This window comes from Scyliorhinus torazame, chromosome 14, assembly GCF_047496885.1.
Source record: "Scyliorhinus torazame isolate Kashiwa2021f chromosome 14, sScyTor2.1, whole genome shotgun sequence".
Lineage (NCBI taxonomy): Eukaryota > Metazoa > Chordata > Chondrichthyes > Carcharhiniformes > Scyliorhinidae > Scyliorhinus > Scyliorhinus torazame.
Window position 1 is genome coordinate 209147352 of NC_092720.1, and position 22350 is coordinate 209169701.

General features: G+C 48.0%; 1 protein-coding gene across 1 annotated transcript in view; it reads left to right on the plus strand.

Annotated features, from left to right (window-relative positions):
• The first annotated feature begins 484 nt into the window (after nucleotides 1–484).
• LOC140390431 (zinc-binding protein A33-like) overlaps nucleotides 485–22350 on the plus strand; it is a 36459-nt gene continuing 14593 nt past the window's right edge. Inside the window, exons 1-5 of the mRNA XM_072475573.1 lie at nucleotides 485–1220; nucleotides 1311–1406; nucleotides 1500–1733; nucleotides 3359–3381; nucleotides 19509–19624. Coding sequence (XP_072331674.1) covers nucleotides 810–1220; nucleotides 1311–1406; nucleotides 1500–1733; nucleotides 3359–3381; nucleotides 19509–19624 — 880 coding nt within the window. The 5' untranslated portion in view covers nucleotides 485–809. The remainder of the gene's footprint in view (nucleotides 1221–1310; nucleotides 1407–1499; nucleotides 1734–3358; nucleotides 3382–19508; nucleotides 19625–22350) is intronic.

Sequence of the window (22350 nt, forward strand, 5' to 3'; positions counted from 1 at the left end):
TCGGCGGGAGCACCCAGGGTTTCAGTGTGGTTGGGGGCGTGGCAGTGTTCCTGCCACTAGAAAGCTCAAGTATTCCCTCAGGGGGTCAGAGGAAGGTTTTCACTCAAGGTGGAGGCCATTCTTTAAAGATTTGTTTTTCACCAGCAATTAATGGGGGTGGGGGGGGCGGGGGCTGGAGTTTTTGTTTAGGGTTATAATTAGTTATTTTATAATACCAAAAGAAAATCACAAACTGTGTTTTATATGATGTGGAGATGCCGGCGTTGGACTGGGTTGAGCACAGTAAGATGTTTTACAACACCAGGTTAAAGTCCAACAGGTTTGGTCCAACTAGTGACATCGAAACAAACCTGTTGGACTTGAACCTGGTGTTGTAAAACTTCTTACTGTGTTTTATATGTTTGCTGAATTTTCTGCATTATTTGGAATAAAATATTTATTTTTAAAAAGATCTCCGCCTGTGTTTATCACAGGGTTTGTCTTCGGCAGCGAGTTCAGTCTGGAGCAGAGGGCAATGCAATATCAGTCCCCACCCATCTCCACCTCCTCCCTCCAACACTGCCAACACCCATGGACCTTAACCTCGCGGCCAAGGTTCAATCTCTCTCCATGTTAGACGTGTTTGCCCTTCAAAATGTGAAAGTTTTTATTTGCCTGTGAAAAAGTCAACAGGACAGTAAATTGCTTTTAATAATGATTATCGGAATATTGTAGCAAATCTCATCGAGACACGCAGAACTGAAGGCATTCAGGAATTCTGTAATATCCAAATAACAGCCAGTTTGAATCAGGAAGTGCTGAGTGTGAACATGGTTTCCAGACAACAAGCAGAGAGTTTGACCGAGGAGGCAGTTTGTCCCATTTGTCTCGGTTTCTTCACTGATCCGGTAATACTGGATTGTGGACACAACTTCTGCCGCTCCTGTATCACCCAGTGTTGGGAAAAGAAGGAGATAGACACCTGCCCGGAATGTGGAGAGGTGTTTCCGGAAAGAAACCTCAGGATAAATCGGGCCTTGGGGAATCTGGCCGAAAAAGCTCGAAATTTAAATCTGAATCCGAAAGAGAAGGAAAGTAAACTTCACTGTGAGGAACATCAGGAAGAACTGAAGCTGTTTTGTGAAACTGACAAGAAATTGATCTGTGTGATTTGTGAAAATTCAAAGGAACACAAATCTCACAACTTTTTGCCGATTAAAAAAGCTGCTGAAAACCTCAAGGTAAAAGACAACATTTTTAATAAATTGTTAGTTTTCTCCCATTTTCCTACTCTAACATTTTTATTCTGTGATTTTCTCTCCCATTCCCAGGTTCAGCTGAAATCTTCCTTAGATTCTCTCACTGTGAAGAAATCGGTGGTTCTAGAAACGGAACAGAAACAGAAAAGGAAGATTTCTGAAGTTAGGGTAAGGTCTCCCTGTGCCGATTTTCTGGGATCTCGGTTAGTTTTGTTCCCTTTATCGCGGGACATTAATTATGTTTCACATTTCATTTGGTAGGAACAGTCGAGCAATCTGCAGACCCACATCACATCCGAGTTCAGTAAAATGCACCAGATTCTCACTGAGAAAAAGCAGCGTTTACTCAGAGATCTCAGGGAAGAAGAGGAGAGGATTCTGGAACCAATGGAGAAAAACCTTCGAGGGATTCGGGAGAATTTAAATTCTATTGAGGAGAAACTCTCCAAGTTGCAAAAACAGATGGAGGAAAAAGACGAGCTGAAATTTCTGAAGGTGAGGGGATAGATTGCGGGTCAGTTCAGTGAAACTTCACAGCCACAAAATAAGGATGATAATTGTGAAATTAATATAGAATTTATTGAATAAATAGAAACAGAATTAAATTGAGTTTGTGACCGTTTCTGGGGGTTTAAGCTGTTGTCACTGAACTAACCGCTCCCACACTGTCTGCAGAATCTCAGGAATGCCGGAACCTCCCGGGAATGAGTTGTCCCGATCTGGACACTTGTTTGAATTATTTCCCTGCTCCATGAGTGTCATTTTCTCCTGGAATTGACATTGTCATCCAGTTCCATTCCCATGTTGTATGGGTGTGCCTAATACGGTGGGTGTGAGAGTCACTGGGTGGGATTCTCCACTCACGCGTCAAAGTGGCCGCGCCGTCGTGAACGCTGTCGAGGTTCACGATGGAGCGAAACGGCCCCGGTCCCGACTGAATCAGGCCCTGACAATGGGCTAGGATTGGGGCCGCATCATCTACACGCGCCAGGCCTTGTCGCCCGCGTAAAAGCGGCACCGCATAGATGACGCGGCCGACGCCGCATAACGGGCATCATCCACGCATGCGCGGATTCGCCGGTGCCAACCCGCGCATGCGTGGTTGCCGTCCTCTCTAAGTCCGCCCCGCAAGAAGATGTCTGACGGATCTTGCGGGGCTGCGGAAGGAAGGAGGTCCTCCTTCAGAGAGGACGGCCCGGCGATCGGTGAGCACCGATCGCGGGCCAGACCCCATTTGAGGTACCCCCGGTGCAGGATCCCCCCTCGCTCCCCTGCAGGCCGCCCCCCCAGCGTTCACGCACCACTCACGATGGCAGCGACCAGGTGTGGATGGCGCCGGGGGGAACCCGCCGTTTTGGCCTGGCCGCTCGGCCCATCCAGGCCTGAGAATAGCGGGGGTGCCGGAGAATCGCCATCTTGGGTGTCTCCGGCGATTCTCCGGCCTGCGGCCCACGAAACTCGACCGGGCCATTCCCGCCGCTTGGGAGAATTGCGGGAGGGCGTCGGACCGGCGTCCCGGGAAATTTTGGCAGCCCGGGCGATTCTCCCAACCGGCGTGGGAGTAGAGAATCGCACCCACTGTGTCTGTGAGCGGGATTAATGTTGAGTTCCAGTATCTGACACAAAGGTCATCTTAATAATATCATCAATTCGACAGCACAGGGGGAAACAATTCTTTCCATCTTGTCTGTGCCGGATCAGTGAAAGAGATCTCCAATTAGTCCCACTATCCCGGCTCTTTACCCTGATTGGGGCAATTGTACCCTTCACAAATATATCTCCAAATCCCTTCTGAAAATGAGCATTCAATCTGGTTTCTCCACCATGTCAGTCAGCTCATTCCAGTGAATCACAATTCATTGGCAAAATAATTTCCTTATCTCTTATTCACAATTATTTTGAAGATTTGTGTATTTGTTTCCACCCTATTTTCTCTGTTGCTGTATTCCTTTTAAATTATAATTAGGATTACCTTTCTTCATTCTCCCTTTCAGAATGCATCACTTTATATTTCCATGTTAAATAATTTCTGTCCCTGTGACGGTTCATTTCACCATCCTGTTTATCTCATGTGAAATCTATTACCATCATTCTCACTGTTTGTGATTTATTTATTTCAGGAGGGAGTTCATCGAAAGAGAAGGTACGACATTATCTTTACTAGTCTGTAAACATCTCAATTATGTTGATCTGATTGTTAGCAGATTTCTGTCCTGCTTCGAGTGCCAACATTATATTTTAAAACAGTTATAAGTTGGGTGACAATAACTCAGTTTATGATAAATTCGCCAGTGTTTTCATTTCGTAACAAGTTTTATCACTGTGATTAATGACTTGTCTCCAATATTATATTGAAAGTCAAGATTTGACATATTAAAAAGCACAGCCCTGTCCCAGGAGCCGCAGTGATGACTTACAATTGCAGTCTGCCTGTGAGGTAGTGACCTTCCCACTGACCCTGAGAGACACACACGGCCCAGGTTTCCAAGGTGTGGGTCATTCAAACACCCACTCAGCACCTGACGGACCCGAGAGAGCCTTACCTTAAAGGAGAACCGGGTTCTGTTTTTATACAGTAATACAACCTTGGTATGTCCTGACAACAACAACAATAACAATTTGTATTTATATAGCGCCTTTAACATGTTAGGAAATCGCAATGCGCTTCACATAAGAAGATATGAATACAGATGGCAGTGAGAGGTTGTAGAGGGCACCTTACAGGAGGAAAAGATAGTTGTTTGGCAGTAATGACCTTGAGTAATGCTGAAAAATAAACATTTTTTGTCTTGCAAGCAGCTGGACATTTTGCAGGAATACAAATCTAAACAAATTTATACTGTATATGAAGAGAGGGCTAATTAGTTGGCAGGTGAACTCTGATTGATAGAGGCATTGCCATAGTGAATGCAGAAGTTGATGGTGACTGATAGTTAACTTCCAAGTATTGTTTTAAATTTAAAGCAGACAGCTTGACTCTGATTGGTCAGGGCATTGCCCTGAGGAATGAACCAACAATTAAATGGCTGTTGCTTATTTTGTTTTTCTGAAACAGACACAATACATGTCCATGTTCTTTCTGTTTCCAAAGAACTGGCCCTGTGTATTGTGATGTTTAGCTCCTGGACATGCAAATGTGCCACCTCTAAGCCTGACTAACAATCTTAAATTGGTTGTCAATGCAATTCTTGGCACACTGAGGATTATGAAGATAATATTGTAAATATCAAATTCATATACAAGCAGCAACATGAGTAGTATTCGGCACTTACAGGATGCTGCCATCAACACATGTTCTTCCCATCACACAAATGAGTAATGTTGTCGATGGATTTCAATGACAGTATGATGGTGGGTATGTCGGTCATATGTCTGAGAGAATGGCGGATTTTAACTAGCAGAATGTCCCTTTTACTTTTCACAATGGCCAAGGTACAGACTCCATCCAACCAGCCCGTGCTTGCAAAACTCAAAACATTTATCCAAAACTAGATATGATTCTGCAATTGGACAAATTTGCTACATAGGCCTCAGTGTGCTAAGAATTACACTGACAACCGATTTCAGATTGTCAGATGCACTCGCCGTGTGGTGTATTTGTGTATACTGGAAGTTGCATATAGTAATACACAGAGCTCTGTTCTTTGCAGACAGATAGAACATGTAGACACATTGTGCCTGTTTCAGCTAAACAAAACAACTGACAGCTATTCACTGGTTCATTTCTCCTCAGGGGATGGTCTTGATCAATCATTGTCAAGCTGCCTGGCTTAAGGAAGGGGGCATTACTTCTCACATGTGTATAAGGTCTACTCGCGGATTGATTTTTTTTTGTGGTTAGTCAGGCGGTGCTGATGGGAATGATAGGGGTGGAATATGCGGGAATTGTGATCTCTGCACTTTTTGGAGGTGAGGCTCAGTTTGGGACAGGTACAAAGGCCGGGATGGAGGTTGGACTTGGGACTTCTGGCAGATGAGAGCTGGATTCTCCATTAGCCGACTCCAAAATCGGGAAACGCGGTCGAGCGAAGAATAGCTTCTGACACCAGAATCGCGGTAGATGCCGGTTTGACTCCAAATCGGGATGTTCCGGCCCCCCCCAAACACGACGTAAATGCGGCGCCCACCGCATGGCCTGAAATTACAGTAGGCATTTCATTAAGGGGCCTGGTACCCTATTCTCCGGGGCCTCTGCGATTTAGCACCTTGGATGGGCCGATTTCTGGAAGGCCTGGTTCTAACGTGCTTTTAAAAATCGTGAACCTGGCGTGCTGACTGCTGAGCAAGAGAGAGGAGGTAGGAAGTGGCGTGGGGTGACTGTGGGCTTCCGGCCGTGCTGGCTGCGGCGAGGGTGGGGGGGCCCTGCCAGGGCCAGGAGAGGGGAGGGGAGGGACGCGGGACAGTCCGAGCAGCCGTGGAGGCCTCCCATAGGACCGACTGCCATTACGGTGGCCAACTTGTTGGCCACCCACCCCGGCCCCTGGGTGCGCGAAGTGACAATGGCCATATGGATGGGCACGCTCCCCCCCACCCCCCCCCCGCCCCCCCCCCCCCACCCCCCCGACCACCCCACCCAACTGGCAGGCTCCCACCGGGGGACCAACCAGGGCCACAACGGTGGCAGACCCCAGTGAGGGCAGTGCCAGCCAACAGTGCCCCTGGCAGGAGGGACGGGCGCCAGGGCCGGGGTCAACCGATGGGGCCGGAGTGCGGGGGTGGGGTGGGAACATGTGTGGCTGGGGCCCGCGGTGCCAAACGTGTGTAGCCCATGGCACCTGGTTGGGCACGGCTGTAATCAACATCCAAACATATTTGCCTTACACCCCCTGCAGACAATAATGGCATTTGGCAATGCTGGCTGCTGTGGCGATGGCCACAGCCCTGCATGAAGCCCTGTGGCAGCGTGAGCGGGGTGGGTGGGGGGGCACTCAGAGAGGAGGCGGAGGCTGCAGCAGAGGAGCAGGCCGCAGAGGGGAAGGTGGCAGCAGCTCAGGCTGGAACGCCGGCCACCCAACAGGCTGAGGAGGAGGAGGATGAGGAGGAGAAGGTGCCAAGGAGGCGCTGGGCGAGGCCCCACGTGTACCCGTGCCGCATGTCATTCGAGAACCTTCCAGACCGGGCATGCAGACATAGACTGCGGATGAGCAGGGAGACTATCAGACATATCTGCCAGATGGTTGCACACCTGGCACCGTAGGGGTATTGGGGAGGACATCCGCTTCCAGTGGCCATCAAGCTGACATTCACGCTTAACTTTTACGTGACGGGGTCCTTCCTGTCGCCGAGTGGGGACCTGTCTGGGATTTCACAGCTATCGGCGCACAGATCACCAACGGCCAGTAAGCCCAGGCGGAGTACCCTGTGGACCACGCCCACCAGGATGCCCGGGCAGTGGGCTTCGCTGCCATCGCCAGGATGCCCATGGTCCAGGGGGTCATCGATGGGATGCATGTCGCCCTACGGCAACCGCGGATAACAGTACACTAACTGAAAGGGGAACCACGCCATAAACAGACAGCTGGTGTGCAATCATCAGATGTGTATAATGCACGTCTGTGCCCGATTCCCGGGCAGTGTACATGACTCGTTCATACTGGCACACTCAGTGATCCCAGGCATGTTTGAAGGGCACCCCCTCTGGCTGCAGGGCTGGCTGCTGGGGTTACCCATTGCGGTCGTGGCTGATGACACCGAAACAGAGGCCACAGGCCGATGCGGAGACCCGCCAAAGCGATGCCCGTACAGCGACCAGGGGTGTTGTCGAAAGGTCCTTTGGGATCCTGAAGATGCGCTTCAGGTGCCTGGACAGCTCTGGAATACCTCCAGTACGAGGCAAGGAGGGTCACCGGAATTGTAATGGTCTGCTGCTTCCTCCATAACACCGCGCAGCAGAGTGGCGATGTGCTGGAGGCCCCTGACTGCATAGAATGCCCCAAGCCTTCCACACGCTGACCCATATCCGACACTGTCGTCCCATTGCCTCCTGTGCGGTTTCGGCACGCTTGACCAGCAGCATTGCCTACTCACCCTGGCCACCCTGAGAAGGCTGTGCAGCTTCTTTCTACACTGGATGGCAGTCCGGGCGACTTCGCCAATTGCAGTGACCAGCTCTGCCACCTGCGCCCAGGCACGGCGAACGGTGGTGCCTAACGATTTTCCTCCCGGGCCTGGGTATAGCACCATCCGCCTCTCCTCCACGGCATCCAGGAGGGTCTCCTGCTCTGCGTCCCGGAACCGCGGCGCTGCTCTCCATCCAGCCATGTTGGCTGCGACGGTGTGTGTGGGGGAGGATGATGCGCTTAAGTACAGCTGTGCGTCAATCACGGAACCGGCGAATCCGGCGCAGTTTCGGTGGCATTTCACGTGACGACCGTGCTAGCCACTTTGGAGTTGGTGAATCGCTGCATCTGTCGCAACGTTTTTTCCGTCGCGAAAGTCCCCAGTTTTCACAACAGCGTCAGCACTTAGTCTGAGAAACGGAGAATCCAGCCCATGGTGTTTTGTGAGAAGGTGAGAGTGGTGATTAAGAACCATGTGGAGCTTAATCAGAGGTGAGGTGGTGGCGGCCATGCTTGGAGGCGCTGAAGGCTGTGGGCCAATGGGGTGGTTTAAGGTTCATAGGGATAGGAGGAGGAGTGAGGAGCACTGGCGGGTGTTAGACGCGAGAGTTGAGGTAGAGAGAAGATACTCGGCGGCCCCCGCAAAGGAGTTGTTGGTGGAAAGGAAGAAGTTGCAGGGTCAGTTTAATAGGTTGACAACAGGTAAGGCGGTGGGGAAGCTGCAGAGGGTGAGGGGGTGCGTATGAGTCCGGAGAGAAGTGGGATCGTATGGCGGCCGACCAGTTGTGGCATTAGGCAGAGTCTGGGGATATCTTACAGGTAAGGGCAGAGAAGGGGAGCTGGTATCGGAGCCGGAAAAGATAAATGAGGTGTTCAAGGCATCTACGAGAGTTTATATAATAATAATATATAATAATCTTTATTATTGTCATAAGTAGTCTTACATTAACACTGAAATGAAGTTACTGTGAAAATTCCCTAGTTGCCACATTCTGGCGCCTGTTCGGACATACAGAGGGAGAATTCAGAATGTCCAGTTCACCTAACAGCTCGTCTTTCGGGACTTGTGGGAGGAAACCGGAGCACCCGGAGGAAACACACGCAGACACGGGGAGAACGTGAAGACTCCGCACAGAGAGTGACCCAAGCCAGGAATTGAACCTGGGACCCTGTCGCTGTGATGCAACAGTGTTAACCACTGTGCTACCGTGCCGGTTGGAGAGGCGGAGGACATGGGGTGGTTTCTGGATGGGTTGGAGTTCCCAGAGCTGGAGGCGGGGAAGAGGATGGCACTGGAGGAGCTATTGGGGCTGAGGAGGAGGATGGATTGTGGATTGTGATGGATTGTATCAGTGAAATGCAGTTAGGGAAGGCCCTGGGGCAGGATGGCTTTCCGGCAGAGTTTTATAAGCAGTCTGCAACAGATTTGGCCCCAACTTGTTGGGGATGGTCAGTGAGACGGTGGATAAAGGTGAGCTGCCAGCAATATTATTATCTCAGGCGTCGATCTCGTTGATCCCGAAAAAGAGGAATGACCCACTGGAGTGTGGGTCCTACATTTCTTTGAACATGCATGTGAAAGTTCTGGCGAAGGTGTTGGCGTCTAGGTTGGAGCGGTGTCCGCCAGAGGTGGTCTCTGAGGATAAAACTTTGTGAAGGATGGAGAGCTCTCCAATAACATTTGGAGGCTGCCGAATGTAATTATGACTCCGTCAGGGCTGTGAGCACCTGAGGTTATTATATCCATGGAGGCGGAAAGGCTTTTGATCAGGTAGAGTGGAGGTACCTGTTTGAAATTGAAAGTAGGGTTGGGTTTGGGCTGAAGAGTAAGGTGCTTCCAGTGAATGTGGCCAGGCGGGGGACCAATTTGGGGATGTTGTCAGTTAACGTGCCAAGATAGCGGTTCAGGTATTTGGGGATTCAGGTAACGCATGAATGGGCCGCAATGCACAGGTGGAGCTTAACAGGATTTGTGGAAGAGGTTAAGGGGGATTTCAAGAGGTGGGACACTCTGCACTTGATGTTGGCAGCGAGGGTGCAGAGGGTAAAGATAAAGTGTTGCTGAGGTTCCAGTTTGTCTTTCAGACCCACCCGCTCGTTCTCCCAAAGGCCTTTTGCCGGAGGGTGGAGGGACTGATTTCCGAGTTTGTATGGGCTGGGAATATACTGAGGGGGAAGAGGACTCTGCTGCACAGGCAGAGGCAGAAAGGGGGGGGGGGGGGGGGTCGGAGCTCCTGAAACCTGATGTATTGTCACTGGGCTGTGTATGTGGAGAAAGTGAGGCTTTGCTGGCCGGGGGGGCGGGGGGGGGTGGGGGGTGGGGGGGGGGGGGGGGGGTGGCAGAGTGGATTACGTTGGACAAGGGTTCTAGTTTGATCACCCTGGTTTTGTTTTGCCCCATTGCCGTGAGCCCCAGGAAACGAAAAAGGGGAGTATACCCAGGACCCTATGTTGGCAATCTTCGGGGTCTCGGAGGAGCCAGGGCTGATGGAGGGGAAGGGGGCCAATGTTGTGACCTTCCCCTCTCTGATCTCCCACGAAGAATTCATTTGAATTGGAGGTAAGATAGGCCACCGGGGTAGCGGCTTGGCTGGAAGATTTCTACAACTGCCTATGGCTGGAGAAGATTAAGTTCACTCTAAGAGGATCAGAAGAGGGTTTCAAAGTACATTTGAGGCTGTTCATGACTTTGTTTGAGGAGCTGTTCTTTGCGGGGAGTGGGGGGGAGGGGAGGGATTAAACGGGGGGGAAATTGTACAAACTGTTACTTATGTCTTGTTGGACTGGTGTTATTGTTGATATTCGTCGAATTTACAGTGCAGAAGGAGGCCATTCGGCCCATCGAGTCAGCGCTGGCCCCTGGAAAGAGCACCTCGCCCAAGCCCACAGCTCCATCCTATCCCTGTAACCCGGTAACCCCACCTAACAATTTTGGACACTAAGGACAATTTATCATGGCCAATCCACCTAACCTGCACATCTTTGAACTGTGGGAGGAAACCGGAGCACCCGGAGGAAACCCATGCAGAAAGAGGGAGAACGTGTAGATTCCACACAGTCACCCAATCCGGGAATCGAACCTGGGACCCTGAAGCTGTGAAGCAACTGTGCTAACCGCTATGCTGTCGTGCTGCCATATTGTTATGTTTGGAATAAAATATATATTTTTTAAAAGCTGCCTGGTTTAAATTTCAGGCAATTCTTGGCAATTAGCTGGCACAATATTCTTGTGAAAGTTCCTGATGAGTACAAGATGAAAAGTTTCAACAAGAATATAAGAACATAAGAACTAGGAACAGGAGTCGGCAATTCAGTCCCTCAACCCTGCTCCGCCATTCAATATTTCTTTATCTACTTCAAAAGAGTTTTTGAAAAAATATTTTAATTCAAATTTTCAAAATTATTACATTTTTACAACAAATCAATACAACCCCAACACCACCTTCCACTCCCCTGCCGAACCACCACTCCCACCCCCCACCCCCTTTATAGCAACCAGAAGCCCAAAGTGTCACAGAAACAAACCCCCTATGTCTTGTGGAACCCCTCATCGATCCCCCTCAGAGCAAATTTCACCGTCTCCAAACACAGGAACTCCATTAGATCCCCCCGCCACACCGAGGCACAGGGGAGAGAAGCTGACCTCACGCCCAGCAGGACCAACCTGTGAGTGATCAACGAGGTGAATACAAAGACATGGGGCAGCACGGTAGCCTTGTGGATAGCACAATTGCTTCACAGCTCCAGGGTCCAGGTTCGATTCCGGCTTGGGTCACTGTCTGTGCGGAGTCTGCACATCCTCTCCGTGTGTGCATGGGTTTCCTCCGGGTGCTCCCGTTTCCTCCCACAGTCCAAAGATGTGCAGGTTAGGTGGATTGGCCATGATAAATTGCCCTTTGTGTCCAAAATTGCCCTTTGTGTTATGTGGGGTTACTGGGTTATGGGGATAGGGTGGAGGTGTTGACCTTGGGTAGGGTGCTCTTTCCAAGAGCCGGTGCAGACTCGATGGGCCGAATGGCCTCCTTCTGCATTGTAAATTCTATGATGATGACATCTGCACCTCCAGCAGGTCTGACACCCCGGATATGGCCTCCAGGTGACCCGGCTCCAAATCTATGTGTACAACATCTGACACGGTGCTGAAAAACCCCAAACATTGCTCCAACTTTGGGCAGGACCAGAACATATGAACATGATTAGCTCGGCCCCTCCCACGCCGCTCACAGCTGTCCTCCACCCCCTCAAACAGCCGGCTCATCCTCGCCTTCGTTAAGTGCATCACCTATAATTGAATCAACCCCAGCCTGGTGCACGAGGTTGAGGAGTTGACCCTTCACAGCACCTCGCACCATAATCCCTCCTCTAATGCCATCCCCAACTCCTCCACCCACTTTGCTTTAATCCCTTCCACGGACACCTTATCCTCCTCCATAATCCTGCTGTACATCACTGAAACGACCCCACCCTCCAAATCCTTCACCGACAACACCTCCTCCGGCTAAGAAGAGGACGGCGCCACCGGAAAGGTCGGAAAGACTTCTCGCGAAGTTCCACACTTGCATATACCTGAGGCCCCCCTCTTGCTGGAGCCCAACCTGCATCCCGAACTCCTCCAAGCGTGTGAACCAGCCCTCCAAAAACAGATCCTTTATCTCCTTCAACCTCCTCTTCCCCCAGCCCTGGAATTTAGAATGCATCCTCCCTGGCTCAAATCCGTGGTTCCCTCTTATCGGCATCACCCTCGCGTCTGCCCTCAACTTAAAGTGCTGTCAGAATTGCCTCCAAAACTCCAGCATTGCTGCCACACTGGACTACCTGATTACTTCCCTGGGGTGAATGGTTGCAATACCATTGCCAATGCCCACAGCCCCGACCCTTGACACGAATCTGCCTTCATCCACACCCATAGAGCATCGGTCTCCCGACACCAGTCTCTGCCCAGTAATAGTATAACAGGTTCGGAAGGGCCAACCCATCGACTGTCACCCCCTTTGGACCACTGCTTTCCTTATCCTAGCCACCATCCCTGTCACACACATGACGAGACAAGCCTGTCTACCCCCACTAAAGAATTACTTTGGCAGAAAGACCGGCAGACACTGGAACAGGAACAATAACCTTAGCAGAATGTTCATCCTTACTGCCGGCACCCAGCCTGCCAGCGGGAAGATCCCATTGCGACAAGGCCTCCTTCACCCTCCCCATCAGGTTTGTGAAATTTAGCTTATGAAGCCGTGCCCAGTCCCATGCCACCTGCACTCCCAAATACTTCAAATGAGTTACCGCCACCCGGAATGGCAACCCTCCCATTCCCGCCCCGACCCACAACATATTTGCTTTTCCCTAAGTTTAACTTATACCCCCAAAACACCAACATTTCCGTAACCACCCCATTATATCCTTCAGCGACGAGCTCGAGTCCGAGATGTACAACAGCAGATTATCCGCAAACAGAAGCACCCTGTGCTCCACCATCACCACCCCCCCCCCCCCCACCCCCCCGCTAATCCCCCACTCCGCCTCACTTCCATTCATTCTCAGTTTCGGCCAGAGTGACCAGTGGGCCTTGTCCAATTCGCAAGGGGAAGGACCCTCCTCTGTCAACTTCACCAGCATCTTGGCGAAGTATTCTGTAGGCCTCTGACCCTCCACCCCCTCAGGCACCCCCATGATCCTCAGGTTCAGCCTTTGTGACCTGTTCTCCAGGCCCTCTACATTGGCTCTCAGCCCTCTGTTGATCTCTATCATTTTCCGCAGCTCCTCGCCCATCGAGGTGAACCAGTTGCTATGCTGCAATAATGCCTCCTCCACTCCCCTCAGTTTCTCTCCTTGCTCCCACACCACCGTCAAAGTCTTCAGCAACTCCTCATCGGGGCAGGGGTCTCACCCACCCACTAATTAACCAAGTCATCACCTCTGCCTGATGCCTTTCAAAATGTTTTGAGAACAACCACACAAACTCCTGGGCCATAACGTCAGCCATCTTTTCCACTGTGATGGGCATGCCCCACCCGACGAGCTCTCTACCGCCATCTTAACTCCTGCTGAACTGCTCACCATGTTTGATGGCAGACTTTCACTCACTCCATTTTTTCCTGGCTTCTTCTTTCCGGTTTTTGACAGTCTTGCGATGCCTCAGACCCTCCCACAACTTCTCACATAAGAATTTTCCCCAAAGCTGGGTGTAAAGGGCATAAAAACAACAAATCTGGCCACGGCCATCAAACATGGGACCTCCACCTACATGCCGCAACCAGAAGTTGCTCCGCCTTCAATACGATCATGGCTGATTTGACCTCATCCTCAATGTCACTTTCCTGACCGTTCTCCATAACCCTTCAACCCCTTACTTTTTAAAAATAATTTTAGAGTACCCAATTCTTTTTCCAATAAAGGGCAATTTAGTGTGGCCAATCCACCTAACCTGCACATCTTTGGGTTGTGAGAATCCTCCCCAATATGTAACATCTTAGTAATGAACATCTGACCAGGCTACAGAATGATTTATTCATCAGGATGTTTCTGTTCTTTGACATTGAACTTCCAAGTTACCCACACAGACACGGGAGAATGTGCAAACTCCACACAGACAGTGACCCGGGGCCGGGATCGAGCCCAGGTCCTCAGCGCTGTAGGCAGCAGTGCCTGCGCCACCGTGCCACCCTCACTTCAACTAATTAAAATTTTGTCTATCTCCTCCTTAAATTTACTCACTGTCCTGGCACTCTCGGGAGTAAATTCCACAAATTCATGACCCTTTGAGAGAAGTAATTTCTCCTCATCTCTGTTTTAAATCTGCTACCCCTTATAAGAACATAAGAACATAAGAACTAGGAGCAGGAGTAGGCCATCTGGCCCCTCGAGCCTGCTCCACCATTCAATGAGATCATGGCTGATTTTCTGTGGACTCAGCTCCACTTTCCCACCCAAACACCATAACCCTTTATTCCTATATTCTTCAAAAAACTATCTATCTTTATCTTAAAAACATTTGATGAAGGAGCCTCAACTGCTTCACTGAGCAGGGAATTCCATAGATTCACAACCCTTTGGGTGAAGAAGTTCCTCCTAAGCTGAGTACTAAATCTACCTCCCCTTATTTTGAGGCTATGCCCCTAGTTCTGCTTTCACTTCCCAGTGGAAACAACCTGCCCGCATCTATCCTATCTTTCCCCTTCATAATTTTATATGTTTCTATAGCATCCTTCTAAATTCCAACGGGTACAGTCCCAGTCTACTCAACCTCTCCTCGTAATCTAACCCCCTCAACTCTGGGATTAACCTAGTGAAACTCCTCTGCACACCCTCCAGCACCAGTACGTCCTTTCTCAGGGAAGGAGACCAAAACTGAAAACTATATTCCTAACCTGCACATACACCCAATCCCTCTAGCAATACAGGACAAAACTCCATTTGCCTTTTTATCACCTGTTGCACCTGTAAACATACTTTTTGTGACTCATGCACAAGGACACCCAGGTCCCTCTGCACAGCAGCATGTTTTAATATTTGATCATTTAAATAATAATCCCTTTTGCAGTTATTCCTACCAAAATGGATAACCTCACACTTGTAAACATTGTATTCCATCTGCCAGATCCTAGCCCATTCACTTAAACTATCCAAATCCCTCTGCAGACTTTCAGTATCCTCTGCACATATTGCTTTACCACTCATCTTAGTGTCGTCTGCAAACTTGGACATATTGCACTTGGTCCCCAACTCCAAATCATTTATGTAAATTGTGAACAATTGTGGGCCCAACCCTGATTGCTGAGGGACACCACTAGCTACTGATTGCCAATGAGAGAAACACCCATTAATCCCCACACCTTGCTTTCTATTAATTAACCAATCCTCCATCCAGGCTACTACTTTACCCTTAATGCTAAACATCTTTATCTCATGCACCAACCATTGGTGTGGCACTTTGTCAAAAGCTTTCTGGAAATCCAGATGTACCACATCCCGTTGTCTACCGCACTGGTAATGTCCTCAAGAAATTCCACTAAATTAGTTAGGCACGGCCTGCCCTTTATGAACCCATACTGTGTCTGTCCAATGGGATAATTTCCATCCAGATGCATCGCTATTTCCTCCTTGATAATAGATTCCAGCATCTTCCCTCCTACCAAAGTTAAGCTCACTGGCCTATAATTACCCGCTTTCTGCCGATCCCCTTTTTTAAACAGTGCTGTCAAGTTTGCTAATTTCCAATCCACCGGGACCACCCCAGAGTCTAGTGAATTTTGGTAAATTATCACGAGCGTATTTGCAATTTCCCTAGCCGTCTCTTTTAGTACTCTGGGATGCGTTCCATCAGGGCTAGGAAACGTGTCTACCTCCAGGGTCCCAGGTTCCATTCCCCACTGGGTCACTGTCTGTGCGGAGTCTGCACGTTCTCCCCGTGTCGGGTTTCCTCCGGGTGCTCCGGTTTCCTCCCACAGTCCAAAGACGTGCAGGTTAGGTGGATTGGCAATGCTATATTACCCTTCGAGTCCAAAAAGGTTAGGAGGTGTTATTGGGTTATGGGGATGGGGTGGAAGTGGGGGCTGAAGTGGGTTGGTGCGGACTCGACGGGCCGAATGGTCTCCTTCTGCACTGTATGTTCTATGTATCTATGTATCTATGTATCTATAGCCCCATTAGCCTTGCCCATCACTACCTCCTTAGTGATAACAATCGTCTCAAGGTCCTCCATCAGTCACTGGCATGTTATTTGTATCTTCCACTGTGAAGACCAACCTAAAAAACCTGTTCAGTTCATCAGCCATTTCCTCATCTCCCATTATTAAATCTCCCTTCTCATCCTCTGAAGGACTAATATTTATCTTAGCCACTCTTTTTTGTTTTATATATTTGTCGAAACTTTTACTATCTGTTTTTATATTCCAAGCAAATTTGCTCTCATAATCTATCTTAATCTTCTTTATAGCATTTTTAGTAGCTTTCTGTTGGCCCCTAAAGATTTCTGAATCCTCTAGTGTCCCACTAATCTTTGCCACTTTGTATGCTTTTTCCTTCAATTTGATACTCTCCCTTATTTCCTTCGATATCCATGGTCGATTTTTCCTCTTTCTCCCGTCTCTCCTTTTTGCTGGTGTAAACGTTTGCTGAGCACTGTGAAAAATCGCTTGGAAGGTTCTCCACTGTTCCTCAACTGTTTCACCATTACGTCTTTGCTCCCAGTCTACCTTAGCCATCTCTTCTCTCATCCCATTGTAACAGCATCCCCAAACAGGCACCAGAATGTGGCGACTAGGGGCTTTTCACAGTAACTTCATTTGAAGCCTACTTGTGACAATAAGCGATTTTCATTTTTTTCATTTCATCTCCTTCGCTTAAGCACAAAACACTAATGTTTGATTTTACCTTCTCACCCTCCATCTGTATTTTAAATTCCACCATATTGTGATTGCTCCTTCCGAGAGGATCCCTAGCTATGAGATCATTAATCCTGTCTCATTATACAGGACAAGATCTGGGACCGTTTGTTCCCTCGTAGGTTCCATTACATACTATTCTATGAAACTATTGCGGACAAATTCTATAAACTCCTCCTCAAGGCTGCCTTGACCAATCTGGTTCAACCAATCGACATGTAGAGTAAAATTCCCCATGATAATTGCTGTACCATTCATCATAAAATTTACAGTGCAGAAGGAGGCCATTCAGCCCATCGAGTCTGCACCAGCTCTTGGAAAGAGCACCCTACCCAAGGTCAACACCGCCACCCTATCCCCGTAACCCAGTAACCCCACCCAACACTAAAGGCAATTCTGGTCACTATGGGCAATTTATCATGGCCAATCCACCTAACCCGCACATCTTTGGACTGTGGGAAGAAACCGGAGCACCCGGAGGAAACCCACGCACACACGGGGAGAATGTGCAGACTCCGCACAGACAGTGACCCAAGCCGGGAATCGAACCTGGGACCCTGGAGCTGTGAAGCAATTGTGCTAATCACATTGCTAACGTGCATCAGTTATTTCTTTGTTTATTGCCCATCCCATCATAATGTTACTATTTGGTGGTCTATAGACTACTCCTATCAGTGACTTTTTCGCCTTACTATTCCTGATTTCCACCCAAATAGATTCAACCTTATCCTCCATAGCACTGATGTCATCCCTCACTACTGCCCAGATGTCATCCTTAAATGACAGACCTACCTTACCGTCCACTCTGTCCTTCCAAATACTTTGCTACCCTTGGCTATTTAACTCCCAGTCATGACCATCCTTTAACCATGTTTCAGTAATGGCCACTAAATCACAGTCATTCATGATGATTTGCGCCATCAACTCATTTACCTTATTCTGAATACGACGAGCATTCAGGTAAAGTACCCTTTTGTTGGCTTTCATACCTCCCTTTTGTATCTTCACACCTCTATTAGTAACCTCTCCAAGTTATTTTTCCTTTGAACTTATCCTACTGTCTCTCTTTCAGGAGGAAAGAGGGGTGGGCAATCAGAGAGATTTGGGGTTGAAATTCCAGTTTCGGGACTAAATAACTAAAGCACAGCCACCAATAGGTGAGCAACAGGTATCAAAGTTGAGGAGTTCAGGATTCTCGGAGTGTTTTGGGATCACATGTTACATTATGGACGAATAAGCTAACGCTCAATGTTTGATGTTTACACAGCTTCTAATATTTAAAGCGTTTCGATTATAAAGTAGCAAGTGTGCAGACTAAATGCAAAACTTGTCCTGTTATATGCGGAATCGTCTTGAGTTCTCTACACAAAGGCAGCTCCAACCCACAGCACCACAACCCCACCAAGGGAAAAGATGCAGGTCCCAAATCCATACCAGCCAGACGCGGATCCAGCCCAATGGTGTTGACGCAAATCGGATCCACATCTGTCGTGCAGCAAACTGGCTCACCAAGGAGACCGTGTTGCCGTGGCAACACATACTTTACATGCACGTTATAGGCAGGAGCTTTCAATAGTGGCGGCTGAGGCTCCAATTTTTTTTGGTCACCTAGTAGACCAGGAACCTCTCCCACTCCTGACAGGCGGGACACTGAACACACTTTCCTTGGTCAGCAAGTCATCGAGTGGGAGTTTAATCTGGGTTTGCGGCTCAGAGGCACAGGCGCTCCTCACTGCACCAGGAAACCTCCCCAATATGTAACACCGCAGTAACGGATGTGTCACCAGGCTACAGATGTTTTATTCATCAGGATGTTTCTGTTCTTTGGCATTGAACTTCCAAGTTATCTTTCACTCATTTGCAAGAATAAGATTAACTATCACATTGGGCACGATCTTCCCAAAAAAGATCAAAGCCGCGTGTTTCCTGGCACTCGCAGTGTCGAGAAACACAACGCTATTCAATGCTACTCGCTTCGACCAAGTGGCCTAAACGGACAACATGTGACCAAGATCTCACATAGCCCCGATTTTTACAACAGGGTGCTCAGCTCTCCAAAATCCCCTTGTAGCGAGAGGCCCCTGATCTCCCTCCAGCCCAAATGCAGCATGGGAGGGTCCCCCACAATGGGAAACCTCAACCCAATTGCGTATGTGCAACAAATGCCAGCTTGGCACCTTGTCATTGCCAACCTGGCATTGCGACAGTCCTCCTACCAGTTCAACCTGGACACCTTGGCAGTGTCAGCCTGGCACCCAGGTGACACTGCCAGGGTGCCAGGCTGTCATTGCCAGGGTACCCAGGTCACACCAGCAGTTCCAGGGCACCACTCCACCCAAGTGGCATGCAGCTGGAGGCCTCCGATCCCCTTGGGGACCCACACGAGTACCGGTCCGTCTGGTCCCCGTTTGTGGTGACCAGTACCAAACAGCGCTCGCCCGAGGTCCTGAAGGCGAAGGGATTGAATCCCAAAGCTTCAGGTATCTCGGGAATCTGCACATTAGAGTAAGGCTTTAATATACAGATTTGCCAAAAATTGAGCCCGCCCATTTTGGCGGGATTCTCCTGGCAATGTCTTGCGAGATTGCGTTGAATCTCACGAGCATTGCAAGCCAGATGGACACCAGGAGCGGGTCTCCCGGCTTTCATCGGCCACGCTTCGCCGCGAGATGCTTTTCCGGCGCAGCGTGGGCAGGAGGTCGCGCCCACTCTCTCTAATACACAAAGAGCTGAAAGATGGGAATGTTGGGATAACTTGACCATTCATAGCATGTTCACAATATTTTAACAAAGTTGAATTAATAACATAAACTGTTTAATGTTTACAGGATCAGTGATGAGATTCACACACTCTCAGGAGCTGATGTCTCCCTGTTTCTCGGAAAGTTTAACGGCCCCTTACAGTACACAGCTTGGAGAGAAATGATATACTCCATTAATCCTGGTAAAATGCTTATCCTAATTTTCCTTATGATATGTCTAGTTTATAAAAATATTTTTATTGAAGGCATTTTTCATATATACAAAAATACAAAAGCCAACAATGGCAACGGGTAACCAACAACGCACTCACCCCTCATCCCCCCCATCCTCCCATCCCCCAACCCGCACCCACAAATGTGCATCTTTTTTCCACTTACCCCCCCAACAAAACAAATTAACCTTCTCCCCCCGACAGCTCAATTCGCTTTAAATAAATCAATTGTCATGGGAGTGTCCCTTTAAGAAATGTTTTGTCTTCTCACATGGCTTCAGTGATGTCATTGTGTGGGTGGAACTGGGCTGTGGCTCTGAGTTCTTTTACTTTCGCTTTGAATTTTGGACTGGTTTGAATTGCACAGGTTGAAAGAAGTGTTTTTTCTCCATCTTCATTTTAAAAGCTGTTCCAGGTTACTTGGTAATTTCAAAGAGAGAATTGCTTTCTGGAAGGAATTCAAATCTACGGTTTGAAAAGAGAAACAGAGTATCACTAACACGTCTTCTTTAAGTGAGAATGCTGTGTGCTGGGCCACACCTTTAAAAAGGGGTTTCTGGTTTTACTTGGATTTTGATATCGGATTGAAACAGTAAAGGGGGAATTCATTAAGGATTATACATAGATTACTTTTGCTGTGTGGGGATTTATGTTTGTAGTTGATAAAAATTCTTGCTGTGTGTCTTTATACAAATATTAACTAAATTCTTAGAATAAAACTTGTTTTTTTTATTAAAAGCGCCTAAGTTGTCAGTTGAATAACACCTGAAAGGCAGGCTCTTTGTGCTCAACCCAGTCAAAATCAATAAACAGGTATAGGTCAGGTGAACTCCATAATATACTTTAAGGTTTTCTAAACACTGGCTCATAACAAATTTGGATGCTCGTGGGATAAAAGGCTATCTTTCGTGATTGGGTTGGCTTAGTGAACTTAAAGACAGCGAGGGATGAGCATATTTGTGTGTCCTTTTCAGGTGTTTATTCAAGTTTAAATAGGGAGTGTGCTGTGGAGGCACAGAGGTTTTTGGGGGTGGAGAAGATCAGGTGCAGTCCCGTACAAACGGAGACTAAAAAAGGCTTTCAGATTTGGCAACAACATTGCAATTAACATTGCCTGACAAAATACAAAAAGAAAAGGTAATTGCAGCGGTATGCCTGACACATAGTCATAATCATTGGAAATGGCAAGAATTCAATTACAGATCAAGCAGTTTGAACATGAAACAGAATTAAAGCAGCTTAATCATGAAAAATAAATAAAGCAGTTTGAATTCAAAATGAGGGGAAAGAAAGAACAGCCCTTACAGAACAAAAAGCGAGAGAAAGGGAGGTACAGGTGAGGGAAAAAGAAAAGAAGAGAGAGGAAACGGAAAAAGAAAGAATAGCCCTAGCAGAACAAAAGTGAGAGAAAGGGAGGTACAGATCAGGGAAAATGAAAAAGAGAGAGAGGAAAAAGAAAAAGAGAGAGACTTTGAACTTCAGAAACTGGCCATGAAACGTGAAAGTCAGTTAAAATTGGCGGAGATAAAGAGAAACTTACAGTCTGAGGATAGTGATGAGGATAGTGAGCAAGAGCATCACAGTCGAAGGTTTGGTGGGGATCGATTTCAATATTTCCAAGCATTGCCAAGGTTTGATGAGAAGGATGTAGAAGCCTTTTTCATTTCATTGGAGAAGGTGGCTAAACAAATCAAATGGCTGCAGGACATGTGGGTATCACTGATTCAAACAAAGTTGGTAGGTAGAGTTAGTGAAGTGTTTGTATTACTATCAGGGGAGGTATCTGGGACGTATAAGGAGGTGAAAGAAATCCATCTTTGATACATATGAACTCGTGCCTGAGGCCGACAGCAAAGGTTTAGAAATTTAAAGAATCAAACTGGTCAAACATACATAGTGTTTGACAAGATCAAACAGAGTAATGTTGATAGGTGGATAAGGGCTTTGAAAATAGTTCAAAGGTATGAAGCTCTTAGAGAACTGATAATTTTGGAGGAGTTTAAAAATTCTATTCCTGATGTAGTGCGAACTCATGTGGAAGGGCAGAGGGTTAAAGATGTGAGATTAGCAGCAGAAATGGCAGATAATTATGAATTAGCTCATAAATCAAAGCTTGGTTTCCAACATCAGTTTCAGCCTGTGAACGATAGAAACTGGGGAAAAGAGAAATACTCAAGTGGTAAAGATAAAGGAGATCTGATGGGAGATAATAAGGAGCGTGTACCTCAGATTAAAAAAGAAATCCAGGAGGGTGGAAGAGAAATGAAAAATTTCTGATTTTTAAAAAATAAATTAGAGTACCCAATTCATTTTTTCCAAATAAGAAGCAATTTAGCATGGCCAATCCACCTACGCTGCACATCTTTGGGTTGTGGGGGCGACACGGGGAGACACTGGGAGAATGTGCAAATTCCACACGGACAGTGACCCAGAGCCGGGATCGAACCCGTGACCTCGGCACCGTGAGGCAGCAATACTAACCACTGCGCCACCATGCTGACCTAGTTTCAGATGTTTTCACTGTAATAAATTAGGCCATGTAAAGTCAGTGTTGGGGGTTGAAGAAGAGGACTGGGAAGGCTGATGAGGTAAAACAGGATAAGTCTTTTGACTATAATGGATGTGTCTACTAGGTTTCCCGAGGCCACTCCAGTACGCAATATTACAGCGAAAAAGATTGTGGAGGAGTCAGTATC